The sequence below is a fragment of the Neodiprion virginianus genome, chromosome 5 (assembly GCF_021901495.1).
Source record: "Neodiprion virginianus isolate iyNeoVirg1 chromosome 5, iyNeoVirg1.1, whole genome shotgun sequence".
NCBI lineage: Eukaryota > Metazoa > Arthropoda > Insecta > Hymenoptera > Diprionidae > Neodiprion > Neodiprion virginianus.
In genome coordinates this window covers 25,497,338-25,519,199 of record NC_060881.1, presented here as the reverse complement: position 1 = coordinate 25,519,199, position 21,862 = coordinate 25,497,338, and the positions used below count along the sequence as shown (strand labels likewise).

Here is a 21,862-nt window from a genome sequence, read left to right as displayed (position 1 = left end):
TATGTGTTGCTCTCATATTTATACCCATTAGAGTTTGGATATAGCATTTAATTAACATTTTTTACATACATCTTTTTTTTAGACGCGGGGGGGGGGCTCTTAAATTGAATTGGGCAATGCCATCTTGGCTAATAATTTTTTTCGTATCTGTAACTCTACAATTATGAGACATCAAATTATGTAATTAAAGATGAAAAAAAATTAATTGAGTGGGTGATCGGTGACGTAAAGTGTTGATATATCGTTGCTGTTGGGTTATTGTAAGCCTGGACATTAAATTGTACTGTAAACGGCACGTATATACTACAGTAATTTTTATTCGCAATTAGCAAGCTCGTTATGTGATTGTATGGTATCTGAAATACAATTTTCTGATACGATGTAGGTCTTGTGTTCAACGAAAAATTTTCGATATTTCAAATCACGTGGAAATGGTACTGAATTTTAAAAGCAAAAACTTGCGACTCACTCTGATTCAAGTACTGTCCAAAGTAGCAGCTTTCCTTTTCCTATATGTTCTCAGATATTCTCATTTTGTTTGATATAGCAATTTATTGTCTTGTTGAATCATGTTAGAAATCATTTCTTCGTAAGTTCTATGTATACTCAAATATATATTTCGTTTCATTAAGATGATTGATTATTTTTCACTGTTTTTTAGATTATGTTATACTCATAGCTTAATCAGCTAAAAATAAATTTAAGTGCATATTTTGATCACTACGATAGAAAACTCTGCGAATATCATTAACCATGACACATGGGATCGTTGACAAATGATCAATTTCTGTTGCCTCAGCAATACTATTAGTTGCTGAAACTAATTTTCCCTTCAATTATTGGCTCGCCGTAAAAAGTAACTGCATCTTGTTGTTTAACTTCATATCAAAGCAAAGGACATACTTACAAGAGTTTCCACACTAAAATGTGTCTTAAGTACAATATTAGGCATGTTCGATTATGGTTTTCGAACTAGCTCTGGGCAGCTCGGAGTGCCCTCGAGTTTAGACCAATCACAATCGTTGCATGTTAAGAAAGTGCCTCATGATAATCCTTTGTCAATAAGCTCAAAAGGCATAATCGAACTAGCCTGTTTGTTAATAGTATGTATCAAATATCATATGAATATGTATTGGCATTGGTCAAATAAAACATAGTGATTTTACTTGTAAAATATTATTAATGTATTTCTTAAACGTTATTTACCTTGCCATAATTTATAGCTATCGACAAAATTGACAAATTTTGTATTTATTTAGACATGTAGATAATATTTACTGAAGTAGGTCACACGAAGCAAAATTAAATATTTTTTCTTGAGATGTAGACTTAGTTAGTTAATTGTCAGAACACGTATCTTCTAAAATTTATCTTACTTTCAATCAACAAATTTCAATTAAATCCTACTTGCCTTACCATCCGCCACCCATTGTTGCTTATCACTTTGAATGGTCTGCCTCAAGGTATATTTCCTGCACGTATAATAGATGCAGTTTACAAATGATAACCATTTTTAACAGATGTGTAATATTAGAAAGTCAGCCAGGAAGTAGGGAAGCCATTGATGGCAAATAACCAAAAATAATAATTGCGGTTGCAGCCAAGAATCTATACATACATTTTGCGTTTCCTGTTTATCGATATTGCACAATATTATTCATATTTGATTTTGTTTCCTGTTACTGATTCAGAAGGAAACTTATACGAGGGTTTCACATTGAGAGCTCGTTTGTCATTCTCTACAGTGTAGTTGAATATTTTATATTTACAGATACGGCACTGATGTGAAGCTCCCCTTTGTCGGCAAAGAAAATGAATCTGCTTCTTGCATCAGACTTTGCCTCGAAGAGAGTAATGTAGGACCAACCAGGGATTCGTCTGTGCGGCAATCTCAACCCTTGCGCGTTCAGGACCTCTTGTTTACCCCTCTTGTAAAAGAAGAAGTCACCGTTAGTGGAAGTCAAGTATTGTCAATCAACGCCCTCATTGGTCATATACAAGTAACGAAGAGGTGCGATATTTGCAATAAAATTTTCATTAACGAGCAATACTTGGCACAACACAAATTAGTGCATGCAAACGGCGGTCGTGGCAGCCTTCTTGATTTGTACCAGTGCAAAGAGTGCAAAAAAATATTCAAAACTAAGAAGGACTGCAATATGCATCTCAGCAAAACACACTCCTCTAAACACCTCTGCAATCGTTGCCCCAAGATGTTTCGAACAGCGGCTGGCCGTGAAGTGCACCTAAATCCGGAACACAAGAAACCTAAGTCTAAGCCTGTGCGCAAGTGCACGGAATGTAATTTCACTTCTTCTGAGTTAACCAAGTTTCGAGCGCATCGGAAGGTACACTATGAGAATCGGGATTTTTATTGCGAGTACTGTGACTTCAAAACAAAGAACAACAAGAGTCTGCGCACACATGTACGGCTACACACAAATGAATATAGTCTCCGGTGTGACATTTGTTCGAAGGGTTTTCTGTCTCAGAAGGTACTAGATAGACACAGAATAACGCACACTGGTGAACGCCCGTTTACTTGCCAAGTTTGTAACTCTACATATGCCGACAGAAGAAGCTTGCAGCTTCATTCTACGTCCCATGACCCTCAGGGACGTGAAAAAAAATATCATTGTGAAGTCTGTGGTTACTCAAGTTTTTGGAAGGGAGCCGTTAGAGTTCACATGAAAGTTCACACTGGGGTAAAGGTCATATGCCATATCTGCGGCCAAGCTGTTAGCAGCAATCACTATCTCAGTATTCATATGAGAATTCATACTGGGGAAAAGCCATACGAGTGTGATATATGCCACAAAGGCTTCAGGCAGCTGAAAAATTTACTCGTCCATTGCCGTACTCATACAGGTGAAAAACCATATGAATGCAAATATTGTCGAAAATCGTTTTCTCAAAAGACTTCGCTGAAGAACCATAAATGTAAGCCTCTAGTTTAGATCTCATTTTCTGATTCACAATCAAATTTACACCAGAACCAAGGATTTACGTGTATGAACATATCTTCATTTTTCTAATCAATTTGATTACAATTATATTTTATGTGGATTAACTCATGGTACATGTATCTTCAAATATATTGTATCAAGAAAGAGTCAAATAAATTAAGTTGCCCCAAGTAAAATTGAACAGACAGCAAGATTGCTGTATCGGTGCAACCCGATAAGTTTTATAATGACGGTGGTCCATTTGTTTATTTATTTATTTTTTTCATCATATTTTTTCTAGCAGATCCCATGCTTGCAAAACCACATGTGTGTACTTTTTTACTAAAAGATGAAAATAAAAAAAAAACGAGGACAAATCGAGAAAACTTTGAAGTTGTTGTAGAACTGTGTTATGCTCTTGCAGCAATAATAATGATTGACAGTTGTGCACTTTTCTGTAGTTTTTCTTCGATGTGTTCAATCCCAAAGCATACGAATTACTTGACAGTAACGAGGCTATTTCGAATTGATTTATGATGCGCAGCAGAAAACAATCCCACCTGCCAATAATTATATCGATGCGATACACGCATCCAATTATGTGTCATCCACCAAAGACCATAATATCACAATTTTCGGAATTATAAAACTAATAGTTCTTCCAGCTGCAAAGTGTGCACAGGCATTTATGTTTAAACATTTATGAAATGTTGACATGAAAATAATTACATATTTTGCATATGCAATTTAGGTGGCATGTCTGAAGCAATTGTGCAATTTCTGAGAAGCTGATACTGCATACTACTTCTATGCATAACTATCGAGAGAAGAAACACATCTATGAGATTCATATACTTGAAATGCATATCTAGATGCATTTCAGTCATAATGACAGCTACTACCTTGTTAAATAGTCGATGTTGAGCGAGGCCTCCCTCTGAAAAACGATTTGTAAAAGATGGAGTTAAATTGCACACCCAAAGTGCTAATACATGTTCAAACCATATGATCCAACTTTACCACAGACACCGAATTATCACAAACAAATTAGGAGAAAAAACTGAGAGATTCTCATTAACTTGGTATTAGTTTGCTCGTGAGTAATTCAATAAGGACACTAGATTTACAAAAACCAAACATTATACAGATTTGATTCTCACGACTTGCCTTATCCAACTATAAATTACCATCATTTTATGAATCAACTTCTGTTATGGTAAAGGAAATGTTATGGTATGCGTACATAAATTATAATAGAAAGGATATTTATTCTGTGCAAACAGTAATTCGATTCTAATACTGTCGTCAACATGCATCCATCTGAATATTTTTTTTTTTTTTTCTTACAGAACAATGGATCTGCAGAGAACCAAGCTAACAGACTTTCCAGTAGTCAGAAGTATGAGATTAGTAAAAAAGAGCTTTATCTAACTACAACTGTACTACTTCTTGTACTTCAATCATCAAAAGTGTCTCCCAGATCCCAAAGTTAAGAGACGCTTTCTCACTTGAAATTACTAGATTATCAAGAACGAAAACTTTGTCCAGCTACCACTTGACAGACTATACCCAGGCCGGCAAATATATTTCTCAAAGAATGAGAACGGAAGATCCTCTGTCGATGAAAGGTCAGCAAAAATGAAAACTTTATCTAACAACTCTGTTATTACTCGTATACAGGGAACCGGATCTATCTCATAAAGGTTGAAGGTCAAAAATCCTTTTTCACTTATGTGTACAAAATTGGCGAAGAGAAATACATCTAGTTACAAGTTAGTTGACATTGGCCAGGAAATCACATCTAATTCCCAGAAAACAAAGGTGAAGGTTAAAGATCCCCTGGCGATTGAAGATATAAAATTGACAAAACGAAAAACTATCCAGCAATGTTACAGCATCTGTCAAGAATACCAAACGTATTTCACAGAGGATTAAGGCGAAAAACCTCCTGGAAATCAAAGATACGACATCGACAAGAAAGACGATTTTATCTGATAAAAACGCATCTTCAGTTTGAGAACCCAAATATATCTCGCAGAAGATAAGTGTTCCGACGATTAAAAGTACGAGATTTTGAATCACGAAATTGTCATCCTGCAGCAACATCGTTGTTAATGCCATCAGAACCGAACCTGATTGGCCAACAATAAACTGTTTGGAAATTGAAGATACAAGATTGATAAATACAAAACCTCGGTCCAGCAACATTACAACCTGTACACAGGAAATAGATCTTATTCCACTGAAAGTAGATCATTCGAATATAAGATTTAAAAAAAGATAAACTTCAATCAGCAATGAGGTTACTATTGCGCAAAAAAGTGGATCGGTTTCTCAGGCAGTAAACCCTGTAGGGATTGAAGATGTAACATTGGTTAAAACAGAAACATTTAGTAAGGGTGCAATTACTCCAGCCAAAGAAAGTGAGCGTATTTTGCATTTTACCAGTCATGCGGTAAAAATGCCAACACGCTCTTGTTTGAAAAGGCTGAAGGAAACTATTCTTACGAAAAGACAGGCTCATAATATACCTAAGACTAATCTGACCATCTCAGAGCGTGTAATTTGCCAAATATGTCACAAAGTTTTTAAGAGGAAACAATACTTGAAGAAACATATGCTGCTGCATGAGCCACATTTGAAAATAAAAGAAATTGAATTGGGGGCAGGTAAAATTTCATCCATCAATGGCACTACTGCTTGTACACCAGAAGTCACACTAATCTCGCATGGTGATGATCTTGAGTGACATTTCGCACAGGGCTCATGTAGGAGTACACGAAAGAAAAAGTATGTTGAATATAAACAGAAGTCTGATCCGATTTTATCAAAGCCGTTAAACTACCAGGCATCTCCAAGAATACCGTTGAAAGCAGACACGCTACATGAAAGGAGAGACAATCCGGAAATTGAAGATATGAGATTGGATGAGAACGAAACTTCGTCCAGCGCTCATGCTCCTGATTATTCTCGGGAATACGAAATTGCTTTGTATGGTGATATCTCACAACTTGTCAAATGTGACAAATGTGAGAAAATATTTAAAAAGAAAAGTTATTTGAGGGCACACCTATTGAAAATCCATAAGAAAAAAGATCGTCGGAAAGTTGCAAACGCAAAATTGGCAGAAAATGACACTTTGTTAAGTAATGTTATTATCTGTGCTCAGGATATCAAGTGCGTTTCACGACAAAAGAATCATTCAACGAGTGAAGATACAACAAGCTTGACAGAAGTGCCACCTTCATGTAACAAGAACAATCTTGCATGTGGTCCAAAATCCTTATGTATTCCGCAGAAGGTAAACAATGCGGAAGTTGAAGTTACAGCAATAGAGGAAACTATATCAAGCAACAACCTCACTGCTTGTGCAGACAAACCGCAACCTTCTTCACGTAGTCTTGATTTAGATAAACTATCAAGCTTGGATAAGAACAACTATGTGATCAGTATATTGCCAAAAAGTCAGGCTGAAAATCGATCAAAGACTGATTCGAATGTCTGTTATTGTCTATGCTGCCCCATGTGTTGCAAAACATTTAAGAAGTCTAAGCACTTGAAGTTGCATGTGAAGTTGCATTGTGCAATACACATTTGTCACATGTGTGGGCATAAGTCAAAGTCACTGTACTATTTAAAAGTGCATCTCAGAAAACATAATAAGGAGTTCACGGAGATCTGTAAAATATATAACAAGGGATTTTATGGTAAGTCGCGACTTAGGCTCCACATGACTACTCATGCGGACAGAAGGTCTTGTGTTTGCAAAGTTTGTAACAAATCATTTCACAATCAATTATACCTCAATAGTCACATAAGGACACAACATTCGTCAGAAAGGAGGCGGAAGTTCACCTCCGAAATTTGCAATTTTCAAACATTTTACAAACACAGTTATAAACAACACTTGTCATCTCACACTGGAGCGGCACATATACAGTGCAAGGTGTGTGGGAAGCTTATCCGTGAACATTATATGAAAATTCACGTACGTATACACACTAACGAAAAACCAGAAGTCTGCAAATATTGCAGCAAAGCTTTCCGCTCTCGACCATATTTGGTGCAGCACCAAAAAACTCACACTTACGGACGATTCGAGTGTGCAGATTGCAACAAGAACTTCAATCTGCTACGAAAGCTTTCAACTCATCTCAAACTCGTGCACAAGGCTGGGAAATAATCATGATATGCATGGAATATGTAAGAATGAATTTAGTAACATTACTGTAACGATACGTGTTTAGGAAAAATCGTTACTTCGCATCTTCAGGAATGTGTAAAGTTTGGTAAACTATGATAAATAAAATATATTCATATTTTGCAAAATCAACTCCTTGAAAGTCATTCTAAAATTGTGTAATAATGATTTTTTCCCTGATGTTTCGTTACGTCATCGTTACTAACTTCTGCCTTATTCGAATACGCGTTACTAACTTCTGCCTTATTCGAATACGTCATTTAACCCGTCCGCTTACACATTCACGTATATCTACGTACATTAAATTTCCTAGGTAGTTAATATAAAATTGAAACTGAAAGACAGAATCCTATGATTATTTTAAGAGTTGTTCGAGTCAAAAAGTCTCTTGGTAGGTGGCCATTGTGTTTTTTTTTATACTCAACAAAGATATAGAAATATCTAACGAAAAAAGAGTAAACACAAATATCAATAACTCATTCCAAATTCATTACATCGTGTTAAGTTTTATTTATTGTATAAATTATCAATCATTCCTTAGAATTTATTTGAATACTAAATGAGTGAGCTAAGCTGATGCGATGCATTTATGTTATATTTATTGGTTTTTCAATTTTATTATTACCTTTTTACTTATTCCTTGCAACAATATTGGGTATTACATTATTGCATTACACGATATTTATTTTTATAGTCTATTTACACGTACAAAGTTGTACTTTGCAAGTCCAGTGAAGGGACCTGACCGATATTCGTACAAATAACTTGTGAAATATTTCCATCCAGTATATGACTATTATACTTATAAGTAATTACTTACTTATATTTAAGTCCTTTTATATGATCCTATGGTGCGACATTTTCTCAACATTCTGTTGAAAATGTGTACTTGTTTACTCAGGTATATAAAAATAAACACATGTCACTTCATAAATGCGTCATTTGACAATCGAAATCATATGGAAAAAAGTATCGAAAGTTTCAAACACAGGTATAGAGCAGAGGTATAACACTACTGATTAAAGAAATTTGTTAATAGGTCCGAAATTTACGATTTATTAACGTGTGGTACTTTATATCTTTTCATTCCATCATTTTAAATGTAATCTTGTAATCACACATGAGATACTTTACAAGTTGTTGGCCCCATCGAATTTTATCTTTAAAACAATTAGTAATTAAGTCATAACTATCATCATCATCATCATCTTTGGTTTTTTAATAGGTGCATGGTTGATGATATAATAGCCTAATTACCGAAAGTTATGTGGTGAGATGAACAGAATAATATTTTAATGAAATTTTCTAAGCTTTGATACCGATTCAATCGAGTATTTTTTTAGAAATTCTTTTGTTGTTTTAATATTGGGGACACAAAAATTGACAAACGTTATTATTTACAGGTCTGAATTTAATGATGCCAACGATGTTACCGCTGTTCTTACGAAAGAAGAATCTGAAGAGCTGTTGGTCCAGGATGAGTTTATAGAATTCACTACACAAGCATGCGCCGTTGACAGATATTGCGAGTTAACTACTCATCAAATTATAGACACAGTTACCAAAATACAAACGGAACCACAACCAGAACTACAACCGGAACCAGAATTAGATCTAGATTCAGATCTAGGTTCAGATGTAGATACAAATTTGGAACTACGACTGGAATCAGAGCTAGAGAATGGGTTTACTATTTTAAAAGAAGATGAGGTCAAGTCAGAAACTGAAACTGAAAGGATAAATACTGGTCGCAAGCGAAGGTTAAAATACTCACAGCGCCGATCAACTTCTTTACCTGCACAACAATCCTTCTGCGAGTGCGATCTATGTGGCAAAAAAATTCGCAACAGTGTTCTATTCATAAAACACAGACAGAATCATGATCGGGAATCATTGGAGAACCGTTGCGAAGAGTGTGATAAGGGTTTTTCCGATGATGAAAAATTGGAAAAGCACAAGGTGAAAGTTCACCAAGAGGATCGACCATTTCCATGTGTATTGTGTGGAAAAGCTTTCAAAACTGAAGAATTTTTGAAGACGCATCTGAAACAGCATAATAAAAGATTCAATTGCGATATATGCGGGATATCAAAAGTATCTGGATATGATTTGCGCCTTCATAAAAAAAAACACAATCAAGAGTATGTCACGTTTTGCGAAATATGTAAGAAAGGGTTTTATACAAATCAGACATTGGAGCGACATTTGCTCACGCATACGGGGGAGAAACCGTTTGCATGCAAAATATGTAACACTCCATATGCAAGCGCAGCCTATTTAAATATGCACATGAAGTCGCATGGAAAGCGGGAGAAGCACAAATGCACCGTATGTAACTTTGAGAGCTTTTGGAAGGCTGCTCTTAAGGTTCACTCTAAAATACACACAGGTGAAAATCAAATAACGTGTAAGATTTGCGGAAAGTCTGTATCAAGTAAAACTTATCTACAAGTTCACATGCGGATACACTCGGGGGAAAAACCTCATATTTGCGAAGTTTGTGGTAAGGCATTCAGCGTAAGAAAATATCTCATCGTTCATCTGCGAACCCACACTGGCGAACGACCCTATGAATGTAAAATTTGCCAGAAGAGATTCACGCAACAAGGATCAATGAATTCTCACTTCAAGTCACACATCGAGGGAAACAAATAATCGTCATTTTTACTGAGCATATTGTGGGATACCTTTATGTGTCAAGAAATCATCGTCATCTTGTATAACTCGTGAAATTCATGCTCTTACAAATTTGTCTTCAGAGTAGTTAGGAATTTGTGGTTAGCAAAATTACAGTAATGGATTTTTATGTGCAGGGTATCTAAAATTTTCTGCCCACGAACAACATAAAGCATTAAACTCTTCCCTTTTTTTTTTACGGAAAGTGGTCTGGGTAAACTTTTCTCCAACGTATTTGAGTACTTGGAATCAACTTCACCGTCTCTGAGGATAAATTTCCTGAAACCCTGTTTTATTTTGTATATTTAAAGTGATGAATCGCTTACCTTGTATCTTCTCAACAAACATAATAATACTTAATTAGACAAAGGTGATTCAAGGATTGAATATGAGTGTATGTATATCTACTGCCCAATTTGAACAAGCAATCGATGGGATACTGTGGATATAATAAATAAACAAATAAATGTACAATTTATATGAAAACTTCCAATTGTTATCTATAAAATGTTGGTGTGTTTTTTAAAAAAATTAAATAGTAGAAAACCGAAAATATTGTATAGTTTTATTCGGTCAAGATTTTCAAAAATCTAGCTTGTTCGTATGTTTTTGATTATACTTTTAAAATTCCAGGTTTCATTTTTTCGCGGGATTTGGAAGAAATGGAAATGGCGATTCATTCCTTCGAGCTGCAAGGCGAGTACGATCTTCGGGACCTTTTAGATGTGCGATCTGCAACTGTGGATTTAAATCAGGTCCGTCGTTGAAGCAACACGTGTCCAAGGTGCATGGTGCTGCCTTACCACAGAAATTTAAATGCCATCATTGTACCTTTGAGACGGACTGGAGAGGAAACCTGCGCAATCATATGCGCCTTCATGCTAACTATATTCCTAGTGGTAAAAACAAGAAACCATGTGGATTGTGTGATCAGTCTTTTTCAAACACCAAAAATTTACTCAATCACAGAAACGCACACAAACCAACATACTTTTCTCAAGATTCATCTGAACCTCCAATGTATGAATGTGATTTTTGTGGGCTGAAACTTGAAAAAAAAGGACACTTCTCACGGCACAGAAGATTACATGTCAACCGAGTTCGTATGGCATGTCAAGTTTGTCACAAATGGTTCCGGTATAGAGACAAGCTGGATCTCCATGTTAAAGCGATGCACCTTAAAGACCGTCCATTCTCCTGCTTGATTTGTGAAAAATCTTACAAGACCAAATCGATATTGCACAAACACACCAAGATACATGGCCAACGAGTAGTTTGCTATATATGCGGTTGTGTGGAGGAATCTAAACTTTCTCTGAAACAACATCTCAGTAGGCACGACAAGGAGTACAACATGTTTTGCATGACTTGCAACAAGGGGTTTTATGCAATACAGGCATTGAATAACCACATGAGGCAGGAACATGATGGAGACAAACCATTCAAGTGTCACATTTGTGGAGAGACATTCTTAAGTCGGACTTATCTGAAATTACATAAAAAGTCGCACGAACAACCTGTGAAATATAAATGCTCCTTGTGCAACTTTGAAAGTACATGGAAAAAGTCTTTGAGAACGCATACGAAAATTCATTCCGGTGAGAACCTGATGACATGTGAGGTGTGCGGAAAGTGTCTCTCAACCAAAGCCTCCTTTGAAACTCACATGAGAATTCACACGGGGGAAAAACCACACGTTTGTGAAGTTTGTGGAAAAGCATTCAGTGCGAGGAAGTATTTACACATACACAATCGCACCCACACTGGAGAGAAACCTTACGCATGTGAAAAATGCCCAAAACGTTTTACTCAGAAGGGCTCCATGAAGTTACACATGAAGTCCCAACACGTTTCAACTTAATTCTTCAAAGCTGCGATCTTGTACCGTAGTTCTTACGTGATTCACGAGATTCACTAATGCCAACACGTAAGCCCCATCCGTTCTGTTCGTAATTAATGATTGTTTTACAATTGTTCACCCCAACAACATCAGCAAGGACATCGGTGACCCTGTTGTTTGTGAAATATCATTTTTCAATCAGATGAAATCCGGGCAGACAACGATCACTGTTGTAGTCTGGTATTGGTGACTGTACCCCTTTGCAGTTTTTTTTTTTTTTTTTTTATTTTTTGTTCCCATTTACAAGAAATATGGTCACTTGAATTTATATCACTTTTTCTCAAATCATTCCATTGAGCTACATTGTTATTGATATTACTGCATTGTTATTATTTCTGTTTTTGTACGCATGTACATAATGTATGTATGCGTGCTGTTGATTATTTAACTTGGTTAGTTGATTAATTCATTGTACGTTCATTTTCAGGTCAAGAAAATACAAAGAGAATAGCCCCAAGGAGTATGCAGCTACACAACTAGTGCAGTGTGAAATAATTGATGGATCAAAGGCTCCTACTAATCCTTCAATACTTAAGAAAGAATCCTGCAGCTTGGATAATACCATAGACAATGAAAGTGATAATTTTAGTTCTGACAAACATGTACCTGAAAATGTTTCATGCCCCGAGTTTGATGTGAGAAATAGTGGAAGATTTTTGGTATTCGTGGATTCAATTCCGGATGAATATGATGGTCCTGAGCCGGTGATCAAAATTCATGATGTCGATCCACTGAAGGCCAAAAAACGTCCTCGTAAAAGAACTGCACCAGTTCGCGAGTGGAAATGTAACAAGTGCGACAGAATATGCACTACCAAAGAATTGTTACGGAAACATCGAGTTGTCCATAGTGAGGAATATAAATATAGCTGCGATTTATGTGACAAAAAATTTAAAAGATCAAATGAATTAAAAGTTCACCGTAACACTCATTCCAATGAGAAACACTTTACTTGTAACATTTGCCAAACCGCGTTTAAAATGAAAGCTCAGTTGACAATCCATAAAAAACGTCATACTGCAGAGTACGAATTTACTTGTGAACATTGTCTCAAGGGTTTCTATACGAAGGGTGATTATAAGTATCACAAGTTTGCTAAGCATGGTGAAAGTACACACGTTTGCTCAACATGTAATAAACCTTTTCGTTCTAAAAATGCCCTGAAAAAACACTTAAAGGTGCACGAGCCGGATTATATTCCCGAAAAACCCAACCAGTGTGAAATATGTGGCAAAATGTATGCAACACAAAAATCCCTTAAAATTCATGTGGGCAAGCACACTGGAGAGAAAAGTTACTCGTGTGATACGTGCGGTAAGAAGGTTCGTAGTCGGGCCTCACTTCGGGATCATTTGCGATTACACACAGGTCAAAAGCCAGTAATTTGCTGCTACTGCAATAAAGGGTTCACGAAGAGGTCAACAATGACTGTTCACATGAGAACCCACACCGGGGAACGACCGTATAAATGTGACATATGCCAAAAGACATTCACACAAAGGACAAGTTTAGTCATTCACCAACGATACCACTCTGGGGCACGACCCTACCAATGCGCAACCTGTTCGAAAGGATTCGTTTCAGGGGCACAACTAAAACTACATCAAAATTCTTGTTGTTGAACATCAATCTTAGCAATAACCTTGTGTTAATCATGCACAGCTGGTTGACCTTGTACCTGACATATTTGAGGGTGTGCGTCACCTGCAGGTCAAGTCAGATTCCGAGAACAAGGGTGATCCTAGCAAAATAGAATAAACAAATATATGGGACATGCTTGAAGTGTCATCGGTATTTGTCAACCTGTCACGTACTAAATACTTATTAGTTTTCAAATCAAAAATTATTTAGTGTTTTTCAAGCCTTGCAAAATAGCATTAATAATACCAGCGTGTAAACTTGGATAGTTTTTCTGGTACAGAAAACTTTGATTAGGTTGTGGAAACAGAGTGATTTGTGTTATTTATATCTGGGTCTAAAGTGATACTTGAGCATGGAATGCCTCATTGGCTCGTTTGATCACAGCATTTATATAAATTATATATATATTATAAACTATATACATATATTACATATAATATATATATATATATAAAACAAATGTTGTGGTACGATGTAGTTGAAATATTTTTATACTTTTATATAACACCCATCCCCTTTAATGATAGTTGTCTTATTGTGATACCTTAGGAATAAATAATAATAAATAGTTTTCGAGGCAAATCGTGATGATTTAAATTTGCTGCGACAACTCTCGATATACACGATTATTATGCTTGAAAGCATATTAATACGTACTTATCGTTTGCAATGCAGCCTGCTCATACACTAGTTCTATATTCCATGGCTGTAAACCTCATTACATATTATTCAGTTTTTTTTTTCCAATTTTTTTCTTTACTTGAAATATATTTTCATTCCACAGAACAAAAGTATCAATAACAATTGAATGAATTTTCATGAACTTTTGACTCCACATGGGTACTATAATTTTTACACAAGTAAATGCGATGTCTGACTTTATCTTACATTTATTTCCAGATTAACCCTGAAAATAGCCAAGTTTGAGACCGCAGACACTACAGAGACGTTGGAAAATCAGTACACCAAGATCACAGAGTCCAGCGATGCCGTTATCGATGTGAAATCTGAGGGAAAAATTTTCGTACGAACTGACGTACTGCAGGGTAACAATAATTACCAAAGTGCAAGTGATGAAACGTATATCACTGATGATCTGGCCTTGACCTACGAAGAATTTCCAAATTCCATGCAGGCCTCACGACATGGCACAGGTGCAACATTAGAAACTATAGAAATGAACCGCAAGTACGAATTATCAACTGAATGTTCAAACGATATTTGCCATTTGACGAAATCTTACCAGTGCGAGATTTGTAAGAAAACTTTTAGGTCCAAGAATTTATTTGAGGGACATTTAGTGGCTCACAGTGATGCCAGACCATACAAATGTGACATATGCTGCAAATCCTTCAAGAGAACGAACACCCTTGCAGTTCATAGGAGGATTCACACTCATGAACGTAATTTCGTATGCGATGTATGTGGTCGATCTTTCGTTCAAGCATCTCAGCTGGCAACGCATCATAGGAGGCACTTTGAAAAATACACAAAGTTCTGTAAAATATGCAACAAAGGCTTTTTTACTAACGCTGAGCTTCACGGGCACATGAATGTTAAACATGAAGCTAATGAACATGTGTGTCAGAGTTGCGGAAAGGCCTTTCCTAACAATCATACTCTAGCACGTCACACCAAGATCCACGAGCCAAATTTTAAGCCTATAAAACACCAGTGTGAATTTTGTGGCAAAACATTCGCCTACAAGAATTCCCTTGTGCTTCACGTGAAATCCCATACTGGTGATAATAAATTTGACTGCCACTTGTGCGGTAAATCAGTTTCTTCTAAAGGTTCGCTTCAAGATCATTTGCGTCTTCATGGAGGAGAGAAGTCGCTGATATGCGATGTATGCGGCAAAGCTTTTCACAAACGAACAACCCTGGTTGTTCATAAGAGAACGCACACTGGAGAAAAACCTTACAGCTGCGATACCTGTGGAAAATCTTTCACGCAGCATTCCACCCTTGTTATTCACAAACGATACCACACTGGACAAAGACCTTATCAGTGTAATTTTTGCACAAGGTCATTTGTGTCGAGGGCTCTATTGAATGCCCATAATAAAGTTCATCTTGTAAGCATAACGATAGTGCGACCCACTTAGCAATAAATATTCGTACGATGTCAATAATTATTTAAATATTGTTTGGCAGCTTGATGAGAGAATAAACATTTGAGTGCAAAACGTCACTTATTGCAAATGTTTGATTTTATGCAATATTGCATATCTTATTGATTTTTCTACAGAGTATCAATCCAAACAAGCAATGAACTTGCCACGTTTTGTATAGATGCACCTTTAATATTGTAATGAAAAAAGCATTTGTTGTAGTGTGTAAATAGGCGATGAGGAGTACTGAAATTCTCGTTGTTCTGATTCTGTATGATGAATAAAGTACTGTGAAAATGTAAAATGTATTATTAAAATTAAAATGCTGCGTTCTACATATCGTGGATGCAGAAAGCTAACTCTACAAAGTAATTTTAGGTATTTTTAGTGAAATCAGTTCCCTCGCGACTAGCATGTGACAGTTACAGCTTGAACAAATCTGAAATATAAGAAAATTAGGTAATAATTAACATTAAATTAGTTGGAAAGCTTGTAAAACTTATGTGTGTGACTGTCATTATACTCATGCAGTAACGAGGGAATTTGTAGAAAAAAAATATTGAAGAATTGGTAGAATTGTTTCATTTATATGTTTAGAAAATTATCAACTGGCTGCATATTTATTATCATAGCTGTTATAAGTTTAAGTACACATGTATATATGTCACTGTCTGATATAATCTACGTATGTACGTACATATGTCTGATTTACTGGACTATGAACGAGTGTGAAAAATGTCATGTGTTCATTCTTACTGACGATATTAAATTCTAATTTCAGATTTACGTCTCTTCCATTGTCCGAGGACTATTATCGAATGCTAATGCTATCAAAGCTTGATCTCGTCAAGAGTGAACCGGAAAAAGGTGCCCAGAAAGGTGAAAACTTGGATGAGACTACGGAAAAATTAAATGGCCCGATCAAGGAAGAAATTCGAGATGCCAACGATGACGAGGATGACATGCCATTGGCGTATCACTGCAAAACTTGTGATGTATTTTTCAAAACTAAAACTCTACTTAATAATCACGAAATTGAACACAAGGGTAAAAGAAAGAACACGTGCAACCAATGTGGAAGAGTGTTTCGAACTTACGTGAATCTACGTAAGCACATGAAAAAACATGCTGGCAGTAAGCGGAACAATGTCGGTCGACCAATGAAGGTGAAAAAGGAAAAGAATAACGTGGAATTTTTGTGTAAAACTTGCAACAAGGTATTCGGTCATAAGAGTAACTATCAGAAACACTTACTGCGGCACACTGTTGGCGATCTCACTTGTAACCACTGCCCGAAAAAGTTTCGATTATTTCGAGACTTGACGAGACACGAAAAAACCCACTTTTACCCAAGTTATATGTGCAAAGAGTGTGACTACGAAACAACTGTTCTAGCTGCTTTGAGCATTCACATGCTCAGGCACACCGATAAGGCGGACCTTCCATTCAAATGTAATGAATGTGACAAAAGGTTTCGAAAGGCAATCGAACTTCAGGAACATTATAACATTCATTCCGGGGACAAGCCGTTTACCTGTGCCACCTGTGGTAGTGCGTTTTACCTCAGGAGACAACTTTCCGCCCATTGCAGACGAATGCATCCTGAGATGAAGGCCAACAAGGTAACCAGCACTGCGTGTGACATTTGTGGGCGTGTATTAGCGACAAAACGATCACTCTTTCGGCACAAGGAGAGTCACAATCCTACCAAGTTGTATCTATGCGATTATTGTGGCAAAAGTCTTAGCAGTGCGGAACATTTGAAAAAGCATCGGCGTATACATACAGGAGAGAAACCTTATGTATGCGATATTTGTGGCAAAGGATTCACAGACTCGGAAAATTTGCGCATGCATCGACGCATTCACACTGGGGAAAAGCCGTACAAGTGCGATCAATGTCCCAAAGCCTTCTCCCAGAGATCAACCCTTACTATCCACCGTCGTGGTCACACCGGTGAACGACCCTATGTATGTCAAATATGTCATCGTGGTTTTTCGTGCCAGGGCAATCTCACAGCCCATCAAAAATCTACCTGCGTTTGAGTTACATGATAATATAATATACATCACAATCTTATGAAATTAAATCATATTATATTATAGGTATACTTACTCGTTAATCTTGATTTCAAATATTGATTAACATACAGTATTGATTTATACACATAGCTATCAGTTATTTCCATTCTACTAAATACCTATAATTGATCATTCTTGGTTATTGACATTTGTGCATTGCTATTAAACGCATTATGTATAAGCAGAAGTTTTAATAATAAATAGATTTTGTATATCTCACGATTTTAATGATGTCAACTTGAAAGAAGTACGACAAGGGATTATATAGCTCTTTGTACTATTTACATTAGAGTAGCTTGTAGATTTTAAGATACATTCAATATTTGATTGACTAAAAAGATGTATAATTATGTCTTTCATAATTGGCGTGTTAATGCACAACTAAGAATTTCAATATTGAATTCAGTTGTTGATTAGAAAAATTCGGATTTCAATAACGGTCCCGTTGGCAAACCATGTCACAAAAGTCCGTGTTAGAAATTTGAATAGTAATCTCGCATGGAAAGACTTGAAAAAATAATAATAATAAGTACCTGCCATGAGACATTGCAATATACAAAACTAACTATGTTTCCAATATTGCATTATATGTTGTGTATCAGGGTAAATTCAAACATGCAAGGTGCGATAATATTGAATAATGTTTGAACTTAATGCTGAATGAATTTAATTCTTGTGTTATCTAGGTTGATGCCAAAATAATATAAGCATGAGTTACTTTGAAAGCGTATACTTTCAAGAGAATCTAAACAATGTTCCCTGATCTTGCCATAGTTATAAAAATGATGGAAAGTTTCATCGAACACAATGAATTAACACATTGCTTGTACCTAAATTTTGAACCGTTGCTGCTAGGAGATTTGTCATGCTGAAATCGCAAACATCATGCTGCTGATTTTTAATTGCACTTGAGAATCCGTACTAAATTTTATATCAACATTGATGTTAAAATAGAATTAAATAAATGTGTTCTAAATTTGCAAATGTTCCAGACAACTTGGGCACTGAACAACTCTGATTGCTGAAAATCGAGAAGATAAAATCTCTGCTATCACGTAATATTAAAAGATTTTTAACAAAATAGAATGCCCACACATATTGTCTGGAGATTACAGACAAAATAAAGTTTTTCAAGGCGGCTTCTGCAGATTCAAACACCCGCATCAGACAAATTTAAACGAAAATGTTGAACTCAAATGTCTTTCCATTTCAACAGGGCTAGACACAGATGATTTTCACGTAAATTACAGGTGCTCCAAACTGCAGTTCAAGACTTTACTGATCGTATAATATCATCGAACCTGCGAGCATTACGTGAATTTGAGTGACTGGGTGTTTATAATGTGGCAAGATATTCCCAAGGCCAACATTTTTGTGAATTCATATGGTGCGACAGCAAAATATTAAAGTGATGTAAATATTTTCAAAACACTAAGATACAATTTAGAATAGCCCTACAGGTATGAATATTATCTGAAAATGTCTTCAGTCAAAAATTTAGTATGATATAAGACTTACAGATGCATCTGGCAGTTTTTATTGATTCCTTTACTATGACCCAATATCTCTGATATATTATCGAGGCAGATGTACAAAAGGATAAATCAAATGTATTGAATAATTTTTTCCAGAAAGGTTCGATTGCTTTTACTATGTGTGGCGTGTCAGCGTTCTGATATTCAGTAGCTGAAGTTGAAATAGAAAATAGTTCGGTTTACACTATAAATTTATGAATGGCATTAAGTTATGTCAAGTGTATATATGCTTAATAAAATCGTACTACATCACTCGGTAGCATTTCCTTGGCGGGGCTTTACTTTGTATAACTGAAAATAGCATATAATAATGTTTGTAGTATTGATATTTGGTATTATTTTGTCTATAATTTAGTAACCTTGTATTTAATGTTCTAGGGTCAACTCTTGGCGTGTTAAATTCCGGCGGAAACTTCCAGAGCAAGAATATCCACTGAAATTTGGAGTTAACTTTAAAACTGCTTGTGCGCTACGAATTGCAAATGGATTGAGCAAAACTTTGGGCAAAAAAGTGATAATCAGTAAATCACTTTTGTCACGGTTACAGACTAGACACCCTAATACAGGTAATACTCAATTGGCCAAAGAAGACAGTCAAAGTAATAACACCTTCGAACATAAATCTCACACAGATAAAGAACACAACAGTCCCGAAATTGGAAAGGCAAGTTCGAGTGAACATGCCCGTGTCTCGTCGCAGAAAGTTAATACAGATGGAAGTCATTTGGCCAAAGAAAATGATGCAGGTAAAAACATCACACAACAGAAACTCAATACAGATAACGAATCTTCTGCACCAGAATCCATCGAGGCTAGACCAAATAAACGTTCTTGTACCCCACCACAAGAATCTAATTCAGATGACGATTGCTTCGCCAAAAAAGATTGTAAAGGTAAGAAGACCGGGGAACAGAAACTCGATACAGAAACCAAAACTTCTGGCTCACTATGTTTGACGGCTAGTCTAAGAAAACACTCTCGTACTATGCCACAAAAGTCTAATCTAGGTGGCCGTCGACTGACTAAAGAAGAAAGTAAGTGTCAGAAAGCTTTGAACCAGAAACTTGATATGGATTCCAAATCTGCTGATTCTCCATTTATCGCGGGTTCCAAAAGTTTACTTTTGCGTGCATTACAAAAGACATCCAATGCTGAGGACAAAGACTTGGACAAAGAAGATAGTGAATGGGAGAATTTTATCTCACAACACAGATTTAAGCCAGCTGGTACGCTGCCTGATCCAGACTCTATTATGGACAGTCAGAGTGAACTTAAATGTATAATATGTGACAGAGAGTTCAGGTGCAAAATGGAACTTTCTAGGCACATCAAAAGCCACAATACTCGAAGACCTTTTAAATGTGCGCACTGTCCAAAAACCTTCAGAACTGCGTACGATCAGCGTAAGCATGCCGGTTGTCATGACGAAAATCTTTCATACACTTGTGATATATGCAAAGTTAAATTTAAGTCAAAACAAGCATTGAAGCATCATCGTATCAGGAAACATGACGACACCGAATATCAATTCACATGCGATAAGTGCAGCAAACAGTTCAAAATAAAGAGCGATCTTTCAACTCATTTGAAATCTCTCCATACTGAGGCACCTTCACTGGTGTGCGAAATTTGTGGTAAATCATGCAAGAATGGAACGGCGATGAGCTCTCACAGACGAAAACATCGGACAGACTTTAAAAAATTTGAATGTAACATTTGCAAACGTATATACAAATCTGAACATAATCTAAGCAACCATTTGCTGGTGCACGAAAAAGGAATCACATGCAACGAATGCGGCATGGAATTCAACTGCACAAAGAGGCTAAACTATCACATGTTCAACAAACACAGACAATCGGCACCTTGTATATGCTCCATATGTCATAAACCATTCAAGAGTAACGGCAGCTTACGCACGCATATCCTTACTCACACGGGAGAGAGACCGTACAAGTGTGATTTATGTGGAGAAGCCTTTACCCAAAGATCCAGCATGATGCGACACAGGCGTAGTCATCCTGGAAGGTTTTCGCCTCCCCCACCTATTCACATCACCGCAATAGTTAAGGATATTGAAGAGAAGGAGATCTCAAAAAATTAGGATACAATCACAGAACAACTAATCACATTGATACCATGATATGCGCAGCTACACATTGAGGACTGTCTACAATCAAATTTGGTCAGATTATGTGAACATGTATTAAAAATAAGGTAGAAGATTTTTAAGAGCTTTCACATGTTTTGAGGAAAATTAACTGCTATATGTGACATTTATATTACAAAATATTTATGGTGGTACAACCATGAAAAGATATGAAAAATATATTCACTGTTGTTTCAATTTGCGAAATGTGAAAATAATATATGCCGCGTGGCAGTAAGGGGCACTTGGATATAATTTTGTGACACAGTTGATATTTTTAGAATAAACTTCTTTAATGGAATATGTCCACAAGTGTTGCTTCATTGATGGGAAAATACTTATCAAATACTTATCATTCTAACATTGTTTACATTCTGTTTTTCCATGCTTCCAATTTTACTTTCAAATTTATCGTCACCAATAGAATAAAATCCTCTGGAACATTATAAAATAATATTGCGGACAGGATAAAGGTGATTGAGTCTGCAAAATTTGACTTCACCGTCCGTTCTGATTGTTCTATAGTTCTAGTAAAACATGGGAGACTCCAAGGGTGGACAAACATCGAAAGTAGTATTGGACCTCAATGCACTTGACTCATCATGCACAGAGGATTACTGT

At 36.3% G+C, this 21,862-nt stretch overlaps 2 protein-coding genes across 7 annotated transcripts in view; both read left to right on the top strand.

Moving 5' to 3' along the window:
* Positions 1-19,344, top strand: part of LOC124304378 (endothelial zinc finger protein induced by tumor necrosis factor alpha-like) — a 28,767-nt gene extending 9,423 nt beyond the window's left edge. Inside the window, exons 5-6 of one of the 6 annotated variants that reach the window (XR_006908164.1) lie at positions 10,456-11,749; positions 12,150-12,287. Coding sequence is in view for 5 of the 6 variants with exons in the window: in XM_046762487.1 (XP_046618443.1) it covers positions 14,264-14,551; positions 16,258-17,521 (1,552 nt within the window). In the remaining variant the exon portion in view is untranslated. Of the gene's footprint in view, positions 1-1,771; positions 3,275-8,549; positions 10,300-10,455; positions 11,750-12,149; positions 14,080-14,263; positions 14,552-16,257 lie in introns of those variants that run through there. The other 5 variants (XM_046762487.1, XM_046762488.1, XM_046762490.1 and 2 more) reach the window with 5 other exon arrangements.
* On the top strand, positions 18,835-21,542 carry LOC124304380 (zinc finger protein 665-like). Its single transcript, XM_046762493.1, has 2 exons — positions 18,835-18,970; positions 19,471-21,542. The coding sequence occupies exons 1-2, from the start codon at positions 18,942-18,944 to the stop codon at positions 21,194-21,196; spliced, it is 1,755 nt and encodes a 584-aa protein (XP_046618449.1). The 5' UTR covers positions 18,835-18,941; the 3' UTR covers positions 21,197-21,542.
* Positions 21,543-21,862: the final 320 nt, after the last annotated feature.